Source organism: Mizuhopecten yessoensis, unplaced genomic scaffold (genome assembly GCF_002113885.1).
Source record: "Mizuhopecten yessoensis strain PY_sf001 unplaced genomic scaffold, ASM211388v2 scaffold716305, whole genome shotgun sequence".
NCBI classification, from domain to species: Eukaryota; Metazoa; Mollusca; class Bivalvia; order Pectinida; family Pectinidae; genus Mizuhopecten; species Mizuhopecten yessoensis.
In genome coordinates, this window is record NW_018480050.1 from 273,920 (window position 1) to 291,498 (window position 17,579).

Below are 17,579 nucleotides of genomic sequence, written 5' to 3' on the forward strand. Positions count from 1 at the left end.
AGCAACTTCTGAAGAAGAATCAAAAAGCATAGAATCTTATAATAATATTTTGCTGGTAGTTTCAACAGATGGAGCCAACAAAGTTTGCGAGGGAAATATTTTTAGTGCAATATAATATTTAATGAGAATATTTTGCTATGACTGCTTAAATATTCAGGTGAGCGATACAGGCCCTCTTGGGCCTCTTGTTTATAGCATGTCAGTTAACCACTCTTAGAATGATGCAGATTTATTTCAATGTATATAACACTATATATGGCATTCGACAGGCGTATATTGTTCCGCCCGCGGTACTCTTGTTAGTACATATCAAACATTTGTCCTTTTGTTTAGATGTCAGCAAATAGGGGATCCATCGAGCACAAAGCTCCTTTGATTGTACCGTCCTCTGAAATACCACCTATATGAGCTATCTCAGAAACAGTATATCGACCATCATCCTTAATTAGTGCTTTTACATCTGCAATGTTATTTCTTTGATGCTGCAACAACTGACCTGGCTGGCCACTTTACCATTCTTGAATGTGTTCACCCACCTGACACAGTTCTCAATGTGACTGCCGACGTTCCTTTTCCACAATTGTGCATGTATCTGTTTTGGTGATATTTATAAAGCACATGTTTATCTAGCCTGAGTTTGTTAGATATCAAACTTTAAAAAGAAAAGACAAAAGAAAAAGATCGACCTTTAGAAAGATTTCATATAAAAGAATTGAAATTTACCAACAAGAATTTGATGATTATTAGAAGCAACCATCATGAGATGTTTAACTTCCTTCTTCCAATTGTTTCTCACTATTGAGTGATCCACATTCTTCTTTTTACCAACAATTAAGTCAGGCCAGGTTAGGATGGGCAGTTGAAGAAGAATCATTTTACTCTGAAACCTCAACCCAGCACATATACTAGCAGGTTCCCGTGTCTTGTTTTACACAGGTGTTTGTAATAATGCTTCATTTCCGAGGAATTCCAAATTTTTCATTGAAAATAGCAAAATGCCACAAAAAAAAGTTTAAATTCAATTGAAAAATCAAGCAAAAAACTATTTAAATGTACAGACGGGGTAGAAAATGAGCTGGAAGGATGTCTGATTTACATTGGTTCTGTAATGCGCTAATATGGTTTGTACAGCACATAGATATTAACTGCTGTAAAGGTTAGAAAGCCCAGATAATTAGGTTCATTGTAGGAAACTTATTATTTCATTTCATCAATAGCAGTCTTTATCAAATTTGGCCGAATGATGTTCAACTGTTTTGCTTCAAATCAAACATTTTACATAAAAAAATGTTCAGAAATGTTGTTTTAAATTTAATTAATAAGTTATTCTGCCATAGTACTAGAATGGCTATCAGCTATGGTCCTACGTACACTGTAATGTACTGTTTTTTCTCCAAATTTTAAAAGTCAATTTAATTCAAAATATGGAAGATAATCTAGATGTGAAAGCTGAAAGCAATTTGGCCTTGAAACTGAATGAAGTAGTCTGAGATTTTTTCCTGTGTCTATTTGAACAGGATTTTTCCGAAGTTTATAATCACTATAAATATCATTTGATCAAAACGATGCCACTCTGTCTGCAAATAATGGAAGCTATGCAGGATTGGTAGACACCTTGACACAAGTTGTTTTTTACTCGAAATAAATATGAGAAAAACACCTAAACTTGAGGATTGCTGATATTGCAAGTTAAGAACCACCACTGATGTCTGGAAATCGGGAAGACCTGGTAATGCTAGATGCCTCAACAGGTTGGAATTTGCTCAAGATAAGACATGAGGAAATAACCTGAAACTTCAAGCTCACTTTTAATTAACCAATTAAGGAAATGCTACGTAGGAAACAATGTAAGTAGATGAAATTGATGATTAGTTGTATTTGTAGAATTATAATTTGCTCTAAATAATTATAAGGAAATCTATCTTAAACATCAATACAAATTAAATTTAAATGAAGACAAACCAGGACAAGTTTTAATTGTGTTATTAAGTGTATAAATAGGGTATATCGAAAATTCTACAATCTAACTACGGACACCAATATGTTAGAATCCAACTTCTGACGCTTATTTTTCATGATCCAAATTGACACTACATGTTATTGTTGATACTTTCCAACTACTGACACGAATTTGCTATGATAAAAAAAATCTATATGTTTATTTATTTTGGTGGTTCTCAGCATGGAAAATTATACTGTTGATGTTTGTGGTTCCTACCTTGCAATCTGCGCTGAAACTGAATAGAAAGAGAAAAATTAATAAGGGTACGTACACTTTGAAAGTAAATTATTTTTTATTTTTCATTGAACAGAAAAGTCAACAAAGTAATTACAAGTTGATGTAAAGCAACTATCCATTATGAAAAATAATTACAGAATAAGTCCTGTACCTGTTGTAATTAAAGGCACTTAAAGTTGAACCTCGGGGCACCAGAGAAATTAAGTTGATATATATATAGGCACTAATCTAAATACTGTAAAATCAGATATTTTAAAGGAGCCCCAACCATTTTGTGGGTATACATGAATTTGGAGATTACAAGTACCCGCTCATATTGGTTTCAATTTTTGTTTAAACTTGTATATAAAGAATATTTTTAGGATTGTCTGACAGATAACAGTCAGATTGAGCAGTTCCAGTGTTTTTACAGAATGACTAAGAGTTCAACAAGATGTTGTTAGAGCCATTTAAAGCAGACATCAATGAAACGGCAAGGTCAGCAACAGGGAGCAGCTTTTGGTAAACATATATTCAGGGTCGTGAAATGTGTTCTAAGGTTTTTCATGCATTTTATCAGCAATAAGATTAGCTAGTATTATAAACAGGAGACTTTCAAACACTCTGGAGACCAAAAATGTAGACAGAAATTACACACAAAAGGTAATCATAGTCTAATAAGCTCTTTGAATTCCATTTGCGAAACATACTATTCCAATAACTTCTGTTTTCTATAGATCTGAGGGTTCTAAATAGAAAAGGCTTAGTAGTTAAATAGAATTATGATATTGATACCTATTTTTAATGTCTATTGAATTATGATGTTAGTATCAATACTGGACATTACAGTGGCGGATCCAGAGGGGTTTTTTGGGGTTCAGGACNTGCCACTGCATTTTGATTACTGCAGTCATTGTATGTAAAAGTAGAGTATCCTGTACTAAGTCTATACTGGAACTGGCGTCAAAGTTTCCTTTCTTTTTTCTTTCGTCTTTTTGAAGTTATGGTTGGTCAGGTGACACAGCAGATTATAACACACTAGCCTAACAACGTATGGGATCACCTGCCCAACCATGTGAGTTTTCTCCAGGTACCCCGACTTCCTTTCAGTCATTAAGACCCGGGGGGCCTGCATGTTTAATGAAGATCCATGCTTATGCATGCTTCATTTTGGGACCAATCTTAAAAACAAGATGGCCAACAGGTAGCCATCTTGGATGTTGATAGTTAAAGTTTGTTATCGCTACTTCTAAAGAAATAAACTGTCTTAACTTTGAAAGAGACCTCTCAAACCCAGCAGTATGAAATTGTAATCAAAAGTTACTACAAGATACATTTACTGTAGACATTAGACATTAGACTATAAATCCAACAGATAACAGGAAAGAAGAGAAATGAAGGGAAAAGATCAATAGAGCTAATGACCGATGATCTTACAACGATCTATTGGTGTCGAGATCCCTTTGAGATCTCTCGTTTTTTAGAAGCTTTTAAACTTTTTGTTGATCATATTCATATTGTATATATATTCTATTCCACATAGGATTTCTCATCCCCTATAACTGCCTGCCGTCTTTTTTCTGACCCAAACATTCAATTATTAGGCTTCACCATGCTTAATACTAACTTGCTTGAAATTACTTGAAAAATTATAATGCCTATTTTTTGAGAATATTGGATGGATCTGCAATAAATCCAATACTCCAAACTGCGGAGCCCCCTAGGCTCTCATTACCTGGTACTTTAAATATTTGGTAAATATTTTTTTCCTTTTCATCAGTCTGTGTCTTTTTTCGATTCATATTTAATTTTTTAAACCCTTTTCCATGTTGGTTTACTCACTAGTATTAAATAAGATTGTGAAACGAAAGATCATATTGTACTAAATGAAAAGACGGTCTTTTCATTGCTCTGTTTAGTTGGGCTTTCTGTCCTCTATGAAATGGCAAAGGTGAGTATCTCTATGATTAGAGGATCCTTGTTTGATTGACCTTTTACTTACAATGTAATATCATATCCATATGATTGTCTGTTAGATTTTTTTTAGCTGAAATTGAAATTTTAATGATCCCCCTTAAGAATAATTTGTCTGTACCAGGATAAAAGCAATGATTACTTAGGGCAGAGTTTAACGTCATTCGACCAAAGTATATTTTACAGACCTGCTGAAGCCCTTGGTTGCTGAATCAAGTAAGCTATTGAGTCTTACTATTTCCCCTGAGCATTAAGATATCTGATGAATGATTTTGTATAGAAAAAAAAATATGTTCAATGTTACATTAACAAATCATATATCAGGAAAATATCATGATAGGAATATAGCTTGGTATATATCCTATTAGGTAATGAACTATTTTTAGCTCACCTGCCTGAAGGGTGAGTTAGCTTATGTCATGACGCGTTGTCTGTCGTCAGTTTGTTTGTCAAATTTTCCTATAAACGACCTCTTTTGGACTGGCAGTGAGTCATGATATTTGACTAAAAGTTTCCTTGGTAAGAGCCCAACATAGTTTGAGAACCAAAATGACCTTGACCTACTTCATAGGGGTCAAATATGTCAAACACTTCAAACGACTTCTTTTGAAGAACTGTATGGTATAGAATCATAATATTTGGCTGGTGGCTTCCTGGGGTAGAGCCAGACAAAGTTTGAGAACGAAAATTACCCTGTCAAAAACATCAAACGACTCCTGAATAATCAAAAGCCAACAAAGTTTGCAATTGAAATATTTGTAGTAGCGTATAATATTTAATGAGAATATTTTGCTAAGACTGCTTAAATATCAAGGTGAGCGATACAGTCCCACTTGGCCTGTTGTTATATTCCCCCCTCCTGTCTTCATATGCCCCTGGCTGTTGTGAGGATGTTAAACCTAAATAACACAAAAAAAGCATATCCCACCACTGCCACCAAAATAGTGACTGGTTGGCCAGGGACTATATCTGCATTACATTACCTAAGGGGGGAAAATACAATAAAATTTGTATTTAAAATAAAAATAAAAAATAAAAATTACTTGTATTGCATGACTAATTAAGTTACCATTTACTTTTTCATCACTCTTTTTTTTGCTGACTTTTTGGATGATCTAAATGATGTGCAATGAATATTGAATCAACCACAAATGTACCTAAATGCATTGAAAGTTTAACTTGATGGGGTATTGTTACTATTGTATCCTACAGACAACTATAAATATCATCCCTTGATCAGTATGAAGATCTGTACTGCTGTGAAAAATAATCAAAACATTGATATCTTTACAATTCAGAAACTACCCTGTGGTAGTCCATCCTGATCAATCATACGGGGGACCATACAAGATGAGTAGTGGCCGCTCAGAAGTGACAGGAAATTAAGAATTGTTTGAACTGCATTGTGACTGCGTCTTTCAAATTCCTGATATTCACTGTCCAACTTTCCTAGCCAATTATCTCCGATAAGTGTAATGGCAATATAATGAAACTGATCATGTCAAGTAACATGGATCAGTTTTTTTCACAGTGGTGACACTTTGCTCACATCACATGCATTGTGTTCCTGAAATGGATCGGCATTCATTCTTGAATATGAAATCAAACTTCCATGTTTCCACTTTTGCAGGACCATGGAAAGAATTGGAAACATTGAGACTTAATTTGACTCAGGAAGTTTGAAGTTTTAATATCTTTAAAATCTGCATAAGATGGAATATAGTTGTTGAAAGACAGAACACAAGGCAAAAGGTTTAATTTGAAATCTATAAATATTGGATTTAATGTAATTTGAAAAATATGTTTGATATTTTTGTTCACGATACTTTGTATGTTTTGGTGTTAAAGTTTCAATGCTCTGGTACAGGTTTTATGTTTTACTTCGATATATAAGTTGCAAGTTTCAGTGTTTTCCTAAATATTGGGCCTTGATTGTAGAAATTTGACAACAAATGTTTGATTCATAAATGGATTATCAGTAATGTTGTAAAAAAATATCCGAAATTTGGATCATCAAAGTTCAATTTATGGATGTTTTTATCGCTTTCCAACAACAATAACCAGGATTTAATGAACCCCTGGCTTGATCATAAGGTCATCCTGTAATGTCTATGATTGTGTGGCCCCCAAAGACTGGTCTCTGTGTCTGGATACCAGACTTTCGGGACACACTGTCATAATCTGAGTAAATGCATGATTGAGGCCAATATGATGTCCACGAAGGCAAGTTTCAGTGAATAGTACAGCATATTATTGAATATTGTTAATTCAGTCATTGCTAATCCAGTTGTCCCACTTTCCAGCCTCAATGATGCAGCCACCACTAAACGGTGTATCGTGATCCAGTCTTGTTAGTTCAGCCACCACTAAACGGTGTATTGTGATCCAGTCTTGTTAGTGCAGCCACCACTAAACGGTGTATTGTGATCCAGTCTTGTTAGTTCAGTCACCACTAAACGGTGTATCGTGATCCAGTCTTGTTAGTGCAGCCACCACCCCCCGGTGTATCGTGATCCAGTCTTGTTAGTTCAGCCACCACTAAACAGTGTTTCATGATCCAGTCTTGTTAGTTCAGCCACCACTAAACAGTGTTTCATGATCCAGTCTTGTTAGTTCAGCCACCACTAATCGGTGTATTGTGATCCAGTCTTGTTAGTGAAGCCCCCACTAAACGGTGTATCGTGATCCAGTCTTGTTAGTCCAGCCACCACTAAACGGTGTATCGTGATCCGGTCTTGTTAGTTCAGCCACCACTAAACGGTGTATTGTGATCCAGTCTTGTTAGTGAAGGCACCACTAAACGGTGTATTGTGATCCAGTCTTGTTAGTGAAGGCACCACTAAACGGTGTATCGTGATCCAGTCTTGTTAGTTCAGTCACCACTAAACGGTGTATCGTGATCCAGTCTTGTTAGTTCAGCCACCACTAAACGGTGTATCGTGATCCAGTCTTGTTAGTGCAGCCACCACTAAACGGTGAATCGTTATCCAGTCTTGTTAGTTCAGCCACCACTAAACGGTGTATCGTGATCCAGTCCAGTCTTGTTAGTGCAGCCACCACTAAACGGTGTATCGTTTTCCAGTCTTGTTAGTTCAGCCACCACTAAACAGTGTTTCATGATCCAGTCTTGTTAGTTCAGCCACCACTAAACGGTGTTTCATGATCCAGTCTTGTTAGTTCAGCCACCACTAAACGGTGTATCGTGATCCAGTCTTGTTAGTGCAGCCACCACTAAACGGTGTGTCGTGATCCAGTCTTGTTAGTTCAGCCACCACTCATGCCGTTGTCCAACTTATAATCCAGCCATTTTCTATTTTAAAGTGTCCCAGTAATCCAACTGTCTCACCATTTAGCCACTTTTTTCTGGAAACAAAGATGGCTGAAATATATCATAGGATTATAAAGAAAATGAAATGATTATATATATATGTAGCGGAACTGGACTGGGTTGTTCTCCGGTGACCACAGCCATTATTCATGAAACTGTAGTTCTCATGCTCAAACTCAGATTTTGTGCTCAAGCCAAATTTATGATTCCGTGATCAATCTTTATATTTCACATTTTGACAATAATTTGGAAGAAATCAGAAGATACTTTTTTAATGTGTCATTTGATTTAAGCGAGCTACAAGAAAGTTGGTTTGAGCACAGAATCATGCTTGCTTGAGCATAAGAACGGTTTCATGAATACAGGTCCAGGTAGCTCAGTTGGTAGAGAGTCTGTCTAGTTGGTAGAGAGTCTGTCTAGTTGGTAGAGAGTCTGTCTAGAGTTTGGAAGGTTCCGGGTTGAATCCCGCTTTGGCTGTGCATTTCTCTATTTCCTGTCACATGTATTTTACTCATACAGAATACTCAAGTGAAGACACAACAGAATACTCAAGTGAAGACACAAGTATCATTAAGTATGGAATATGTTTAATACACAAACTCATGGCAACAAAGGATTACTGAGCCTTCATGATGTTTCAGATATAGAAACTTCCTGTTTTCAAAATACACTTGCTGAATGTCATCTCTAGAGGGAGGCTATGGAAACCTATTTCGCTGAACTTTGAAGTGGAATAAGGCCTGTGAACGTCTAGACTGGATCTGTCTCTGATGTAACACATAGCTGTGTCTTACTGATCAGACGTGACCAAAAGGTCAAGATAGATAACGTAGGAGTGTATAGAACATGTGATGTCCACTGTGTTAATATCAATGATGTTGACAGTCTTTATCTCCAGACCTAATCTTAAACATTCTGACTCACAGCTGATACAGTCGATCACAAACCAAAGATCAGCTGACCAATGTCAAGTTATTTTTATTTCAAAATGTTATACGATGTAATGTGTGGTTTGATAAAGTTTTGATAAAGATTGGTGAAGTCCAACTTCCAATTGATGTACATATTTCCTAGTTTAAACTACAGCAAGTACAGTCTTTGAAATCCTCAAATAGTTTGTTTTTATAATGTTCTGGTGTTAATTCATGCTTGATATAATCTTATATCTTTATGTAGAGAGCCAGTCAAGAATTTGAAAATCGCATGCACTGTATTTTATTATCATAACTGATAATTGTCTCAATACACAAAATATGTATGTACACAAAAAATAAACAATAAGAAATTTGCAGTTATTTGTATAGGAATTTTTGATATTTTTTTTTTAATGAAACTTGCGATAAGCTAACAAATATTTAAGGCGTGTGTTCCAGTGACCTGGGAAGTCCGTACTAGACCCGTCACAAGTCCATCTCTATAAAGCAAACCCAACAGCACATAACGTGTATGAATGTTGATGTTTATTTGAGGAATCCATTGACCGAGACTTTTACTCCGTCTCGTCCTGCTTTATCCTCGCCACCCATTAGCTGGTGATAAGTGGATTCCAAGGACCTTACTGTCAGTAGGCATGTGTTGGTATTGATCTCAACAACTCGATCACAGGGGCAGTTCACCAGGTTTTGGGGGTTTCTGACCCTTCCCCCATCTCTTGGTTTCTGACCCTTCCCCCATCTCTTCTCCTTTCTCTTCTTACTGACCCTCCCTTAACCCATTTTGTCAGATATTGATTAACAAAAAAAGTGAATCTTGATTTTAGAAAGTTTTCAATTGAAACTAAGGAAGCTATCCCAAATTTAGATGATCTGGGACAGCTTTATGACGCTGTTTCTTTAAGGTATAAAGTCAGTTCCATCAAGTTCAAATATATCATCACCATTGACACTGTCATGAAATATTTGCTAAATTATTTTCAACAGTGACAACAGTGATTATTGAAATAAAACACACCTTGTGATGCATTTTACAGACTTATGTTTGTTTGAAGTTTTTTGAGTACGTGGAAACAAAAGACAAAAACGAAATTCAAGGGGTTGAACTTGAGACATAAATTCAATATTACATGTACCAGGTACCATCATTATGAAAAATAAGTATCTTACCAATGGCAGTAACTCTAACGCAGAAAAAAATGCTTTAAATTGCCTTTAATTATCTTATACAAACAAAACAAAAGATCTGTAGAGGAACCTTTCTATGCAATTATCAATGTGCAGTGGCGACGCCAAGGATGATTGTCTCCCCTTATTAGTTGGAGCAATGTAATGATGTTCTACTTATTTGTAAGAGCTATGTTTGACAATTGTCTCCCCTTGTCATTCTGCCAAAATTATTGTGATACTGTACGATATTGGTTCTATGATTTCATCACAATGCAATCTGTCATGCTCTAGAATGTGATAGAAATATATTATCAAAGGGAGTTGCAGAGAAATGTTGTGATAGTAAAATGGGAGATGATTTAGTGAATAGTAAGTAACAGTTTTCTCCCCTGGTTTATAGGAACAGTGGATGATGATTGTCTCCCCTTGTATTTTTCAGTCTGATGGTCATTGAGCACTGTGAGTTACTATTGATACACATTGTACCAGTTGGAGATGACACCAAGATTGTGGATAAAGCCAATCGTCAGGTAATTTACGCATTTGACTATAACCAACCTGTTTTGTTCCATATCATTCCAGTTCAATTATTATGTTTGATATCATAATTTCTTAATTTTAAACTGCTTGAGTTTCTATTTTTCTGTCTTACTTGAGGAATTATGTCATACTCAAGAAACATCTGAGTATAATTATCTTTAGATACATCTCGCATGTAATAAGCTTCTCATAGAATCTATACTGTACCAGCCTCCCATGTTCAGTCCAACACTTCACAGGGGATTATATTTCAGTCGTCATGATACAGCACACTGTATTCTAATTTTTCAACTATTTCTTCACAATAGCTTAGTCAAATTTGAAAGGATTCGGATGAAGCTTGGTCAATATTAACACTTATAACAAAATTTGTCACAATTAATGAACAATCAGAAATACCTTTGGTATTAATGGTTTAAGATGAATCTTTTATGGGCAAAATGGAGCAATGCCAAGTTCTATTCCTAAATTGTCCAGTTTGGCATTGGGTGTGTGTGTTTTGTTCTGTATTGTATTGGAAATAAAAACCTGTGCATTCAAATGCTAATCTACCAGATTTGTAAGGTATATAAAGAATTTAATTCAGATACTTTTTTTGTGTGTATGCGATTATTTTTTTTGTTAGCTCACTGTCACTTAGATATGTGGACCAAATTTTCCTGTTTGCACCACGGAATACGCAGGTGGCTTGTCATGTTCCTATCTTCCTGCTAACATCATTTAATTAGCAATTTACATAATATTTAGCAAAGCTGGAACATCCCCCTATTTCTAGTCATTTTGATTTTCTTATTTTTAGAAAATAAGAATATTTAATCTGAAAAATATGGAGGAAGAAATTTATGAAGTTCTATCACCTCAGATATATTGATACATTTATTTCCAACTCCTCTCAATATTGCTTCCTTTAATATTTTCAATATCTTAACAACTATTGGCTTCATAGAATGATCACAGTGCTTAAGTGTTCATCTTTTTTAGGGTTCATTCATCATGTTTGCAGTAAAATTATATGGACAGCCTCCTCAAGAAAACTCATTTGTACAAGAATGTTTGTTCTAATCAAGCAGATGTCTTTGGCTTTGAAGTCAATATATCATTTTTCACCTTAAAGGAGAATCCAATATTGCATAATAATATAATTATTGGGTTTTAATTGTGCCGGGAACATGCATTGAAGCTGCTACTCCTGGTAGGCCTGCAATTATAAAAACTTATTACCTAGATGAAAACATAGCATTACATTATCAAAAGATTAAGTTGAAATGTAGAGTGACCTCCCTTAAACAAGCTCTCAAGTGTTAATGGTAATTTGTAGTTATCGGGTATGAAGTTTGTGTGGGCTCATTCTTACATCTGGTTTTGAAAAGGAGGAGATTTTTTATATCATCATAAACTGGATAACTGCTAATAATATAGGAAATTGCCAGCTTACTAGATCATCATGATGCAGTTTGCAAAGATAAAGCAATTGAATACCTGTGTATATAACGGATCTAAAAGGCGGAATGGCGTTAAATAACTGTTTCACTATACTTTTTTTGAAATTGGTTCTTTTTATATTGTGAAATAACTCATTTTTATGAGGTTTGTAATTTTGCAGATTTCATTGGTAATCTTCATCCACAAATTCATAGATCCAAAAAGCAATTCTCCGTTTGAGTGGGTACTCATAATAATTCATGTACCCACAAAATGATGTTTTGTCAGGAAACCATAAAACTTGAATATAACTGATATGAAATAAGCCAGATATTGTTTAAATTTAAAAGAAAATTACAAATCTATGATGGGTAAAATATTTAGCTTGATGCCATATCACCTGACATATTAAGTTTTTATCAGGACGTCGCTATAGGCTGTATTTACTACTAGTTACTGTGCAAAGATGACAAAAAATATTCTCACAAATATTAAAACATCTTGTGTCATAAGGTGAATGGTAAACTACAGGTAGTTTTGTGATCATTTTGGCTTGTAGAATCCGAGGTAGTGTTTTCCAATGTTGAGATGTTGACAAAAGTTTCTTGGTGTTTTATGTGTTAGGTGTCGCCACAGTTGAACAGCGAGGTTTACTCTACACAGTCCGGTCGTCACCTGTACAACAGACTCATACAACTGGTACAACAACACTATACCCTCGCCTCCACAACAGTTACTGGGATTCCCATGAAGGTAAGGTCAAAGGTCACACACCTAGAATAAGCTGGCATCTACAACAGTTCCCTGGCATACCAATAAAGGTAAGTATGAAATTCACACAGTTTAGGAATACTGCTGTAGATAAGGTCAAACATCACACACCTGGAATACCCTTACTCCATAGCAGTTACAGTGTTACCCTAGTTACGCCTAGTCACGACAACCTTGCCACCTCAACAGTTACCAAGATAGTCACAAAGTTACCGAGTAAGGTCAAACATCACACACCTGGAATACCCTTACCCCATAGCAGTTACAGTGTTACCCTAGTTACGCCAAGTCACGACAACCTTGCCACCTCAACAGTTACCAAGATAGCCACAAAGTGACCGAGTAAGTTCAAACATCACACACATGGAATACCCTTACCACATAGCAGTTACAGTGTGACCCTAGTTACGCCTAGGCACGACAACCTTGCCGCCTCAACAGTTACCATGATACCCACAAAGTTACCGAGTAACGTCAAACATCACACATCTGGAATACTCTTACCCCATAGCAGTTCCAGTGTTACCCTAGTTAAGTCTAGTCACAACAACCTTGCCACCTCACAGGTACCAAGATAGCCACAAGGTTACCGAGTAAGGTCAAACATCACCCACCTGGAATACCCTTACCCCATAGCAGTTACAGTGTTACCCTAGTTACGTCTAGTCACGACAACCTTGCCACCTCAACAGTTACCAAGAAACCCACAAAGTTACCGAGTAAGGTCAAACATCACACACCTGGAATACCCTTACCCCATAGCAGTTACAGTGTTACCCTAGTTACGTCTAGTCACAACAACCTTGCCACCTTAACAGTTACCAAGATACCCACAAAGTTACCGAGTAAGGTCAAACATCACACACCTGGAATACCCTTACCCCATAGCAGTTACAGTGTTACCCTAGTTACGCCTAGTCACGACAACCTTGCCAACTCAACAGTAACCATGATATCCATGAAAGTAAGGCCACACAACTGTTACAAACTCGCCACTGCAACAGTTACCAAGATACCCCCAAAGTTACTGGGTAAGGTCAAATGTCAAATGACCTCACCTGCAAAGCAGTTACCAGAATACCCATGAGGGTAAAGATCCAAAAGACAGTTACTTGGATGTCCATGAAGGTAAGGTCAAAGGTCATGCAGCTGAAAAGGTCCAACAGCAGGTACAAACTTGTTTACATAGCAGCAATACATACCCCGATAATTTTATTGATAATCATGGTCTTAAACTGAAGTGAAAGTCTTTCAACATGCTCCATGAAGATTAATTTTAAATAAGTTTTCAGAATTTGTAAGAAACAGATTATTTTTATGTCATTGCTTTTGTTTGCTGCACTTGTAGGAGGAGCAGAATGCCAGCTCATCAGCCAACTACGATGTGGAAATCCTTCACCCCTTCAGTGTTCATCAGGACCTCCTCAAGTCTGGTATGTCTTCTTGATTTTCAGTATTGGGTATGTTTCTGATCTCTGACGGTGTGATCTCTGAAAGTAACAGGTGGGTTTTGGCCACCTTTTATGAAATCATTCATAATTATATGATCATAATCAATATTTTAACTCAACAATGTGTCGATCCTCCATGAGAAAGAGGGGTGGCCATTAGAGGCCACAAAGCACAAATCCTTTAAATAGTATCTCCTCTGACAGTCAGACTTTCACCAACATTTTATGAAACAATCCTTATATTATGAGGATCTGTATATATACACTAAAAGGAGTATGAAGGTTGAAGCACATGGGCCTGTTGTTTTTCAACTAAACGCTGAGCCTGAGAAAAAATTGGTGATTACCATTTTCCAATATTTGATTGCTTTATTAAAATAAACTTCACAGGGGACATTTTTTTTGCAAGTGATATTTTTTTTTGTGTCTACAGTTTTGCAATAATGGTGACAAAGCATTCCAGAAAAGTCAAGGTGTTGACAAAATTTATGAAAAAACATTGTCATTCTGAAATAAACTCTATGAAACTAGCAAAAACCTTTTTCGCTGAGAGGCAGATTTTCAGCTAAAATTGCTTCTCCCCTTGTCAGCTAGATAGATTGAGAAAAGATAAGGTACAATATATGACTTATATGGATTGAAGGGAAAAAAACACAAATACAATTATCTCTTTTTATTTGGAAGAACATATTATATAGCCCCTGGGGAATTTTATATGAGGAAAAGTAGAAACATGATATACTAGTCAACAGAACTCTATATAGATGCTTTGGTAGATGTAAGAAATGTTTGTCTTTGTGGGTGGTTATCAAGGTTACCTAAATTGACCTCGAATTTTCTCGTAACTTCTAATTTCTTTCATGCTTAAAGTGGTCTTTTTTCACAGCTCTCGAGGGATTGGTGTAAATTCTTGATTTAGATTTTGACAAATTCCACAATCTTCAATCTCAGATGTCAAAGAGCGAAAATTAAGTATCTTTTTACAGTCATGTCTGGTCGAATTACTGTGTTGTTTTCCGCCCTTTTTATAGCATCATAGTTTCTAAGGCATTAATACGGGACAATCTCCTTCAAGGGAGATCCTACGATTGAATTGAGATATGTATCAAAATTTATTATATATACATTTCGAAAGAGAAAATCCAAGCACAATTCAATTTGAAATGTTGGATAGCACTTAATCCTCAATTTGAAGGTTTGTTTGTTCAACTTAGAAATTTACAATTTGTTTCAGATATTGACAGTGGTGTGATATCAAAATGCAGTAATAACTAGTTTTATTTTTCTTGAAAAAATGAGCTCATCTTCAAAGGTACAAAACTGAATTGTTTAGAATTTATTTCTATTTTTTGATAAAATTAATTTCCTGTTTGCATGTGACTCGAGATTAGATTCACTGAAACTTCCGAACAATAAATCAAATATATAGAGAGTTTACATGATCTGAGAAAATGCTTGGAATGGAGTTTTGCGAGTGTTGTTCAGAACTGAAACGGCACTGTTAAATTTTATGACCTGTGTGAGATATATACTTAAGCTTAAGAGTTAGAAGCAAAATGTGTGTAAGATGCTTTCAGTCTATAACAACTATTAATTCTTTGCCAATAATGAGTAGAAGATTTTATGTATTGATCAGTACCATCTTTACCGTTAAGGGGGCACATTATGCTGACATTTAGGAGATGTAAACGATGTCACAAGTAAATGTGTTGGTAAAATCACATGAACTTGTATATCTACGAGAAAATTGATAAATTTATGCACCTAGTTCATATATTCATTCTTTTTTTAAAGGTTGCCTCTATTGGGTAATGTTTTATCCTGATCTGGCTACAATGATAATATTCAGGTACCTTATACACTTCAATATGCTATCAGAAACAACTGGTAGATGTCATGATGCATATCTGTACTAGAAGGCAAAGGGCAGTATTCTTCTGTTCTTGGTAAAATTCATGACAAAACATGTCATTTTATAGAATAACTTAATTAGGTTATTCAGTAATGATGTCCAAAAACAGCAGACTGCATGCTTGTGTAATACAGCAAATCATGTCTACAAACAGCAGACTGCATGCTTGTGTAATACAGCAAATCATGTCTACAAACGGCAGACTGCATGCTTGTTTAATACAGCAAAGGCTACTCAAAAAAGTTAGCATACTCTTTGTTCCATACAGACCGAGAGTGCAAGCATACTCAAAATGGACTTACCCTTTTCTTGTTACATCCCGAGGGAGTAATCCATCCACAATCTCCTAAAACTGGTCAGCTTTAATGTCTGAGAGAGCAATTATTACACAAATATGGAAAGCAGTACAGATGCAGTTACTCGGAAGGGACCCTTTGTCTAGGGATGAGAAAGTAATAGAATACGTACTTTATTTAGAGCTTGAAGAATGATGCAATTTTTCACATTCAGACAGGAGAAACTTGTTTAAAGATATTAGAGAGAAAATCAATGGTTATATGCTAAATATCTCAAAATCACCGAAAATATCCATTAAAATCCTGGTATGATATCATGCCTTCAATGTGGAATGAACATGTTTTAAGCTTAAAACTATTACTTATTTACTGTTTGCTTCATCAGCAAAATTTCTGTTAGAATTCTTCTCATGGATGAATATTATCAAAACAAAGCATGAGCCTTTATTGTTGATGATAAAGAAATCTCCTCAGAAAGTTAGTACAGATTGTGGTCAAATTTGTAATGGAAATGCTGAGATAAACTGACCAAGGCCAGAGTTTTTATTATGTCGGAGACATGATATTGGACTGTTTAAGTGAGGTCACTGACATTTTCTTCTGCGGATAAATGATAAATGGAAACTCATTAGAGATGGATAAAATCTTCATGTGTCCGAAGCCATTAGTTATGTGTCAGAAAACATCACTTATCCATTCCTTACAATAAGATAAACATTTGTCAACAGATAGAAAAGATAATAATTAGCAGTTTAAGGTAAAAAATATTTTTTAAGATACTATAATTGCCTCTGTAGGAGGGTTAAATCATTGCGATAATTATCATAGCAGGTTTGTTTTAGGCTTATCAATTGTAATTACTCTTCGTATCGCATTGTTTCCCTATTACATTGGAGAAATCGCCACATAGATACAAGTCAACAATGGTCCTTATAGCACATTTCATGTCCACATACGACTCTGTTCTGTAATATAATGGATGGAACCTGGATTTACGATTTCTGTAACTTTATCCCTGGTTACAGTGTCTGTTAAATCGTGGGCGAATTCATTCTAATTTGTCAGTCAAATTATTTGTCAAGTTGCCATATTCTATAAACATCTATATTACACATACATTACCATGTATTAATTTTACAAATGTCTGTTTTATAAATTTTGTAAATTTCTATTACTTTTAGAAGCATCAGTTAGTTTTAGAAATATCTTTTACATTCACAAACATTTATTGACTGAGTGTATATTTTTTCTCTATAATGCTAGGATTTTCTCACTTACAATTTTTATACGCCCGTCGAAGACGGGGACGTATTATGTTATCACGCGGTCGGGCGGGCGGGCGAACGATGTCCGCTCGATATCTCGAGTAATTATTAACGGATTAACTTCAAACTTCACAACAAGGTTAATTACCATGAAACCTTGGACAAGTTCGATAACCGCCATTATCCGACTATAATTTGTGGAGTTATGCCCCTTTATGGACTTGCCGAAACTGTCCGTTCGATATTTTGAGTAATTATTAACGGATTAACTTCAAACTTCACAACAAGGTTTTAATTACC

General features: G+C 35.6%; 1 protein-coding gene across 2 annotated transcripts in view; it reads left to right on the forward strand.

Moving 5' to 3' along the window:
- LOC110442847 (protein asunder homolog) overlaps positions 1–17,579 on the forward strand; it is a 225,606-nt gene that overhangs the window by 189,084 nt on the left and 18,943 nt on the right. For both annotated transcript variants that reach the window (XM_021486673.1, XM_021486674.1), the window contains 3 exons: positions 10,062–10,152; positions 12,209–12,337; positions 13,704–13,788. In XM_021486673.1, the coding sequence (XP_021342348.1) occupies positions 10,062–10,152; positions 12,209–12,337; positions 13,704–13,788 (305 nt within the window). The remainder of the gene's footprint in view (positions 1–10,061; positions 10,153–12,208; positions 12,338–13,703; positions 13,789–17,579) is intronic.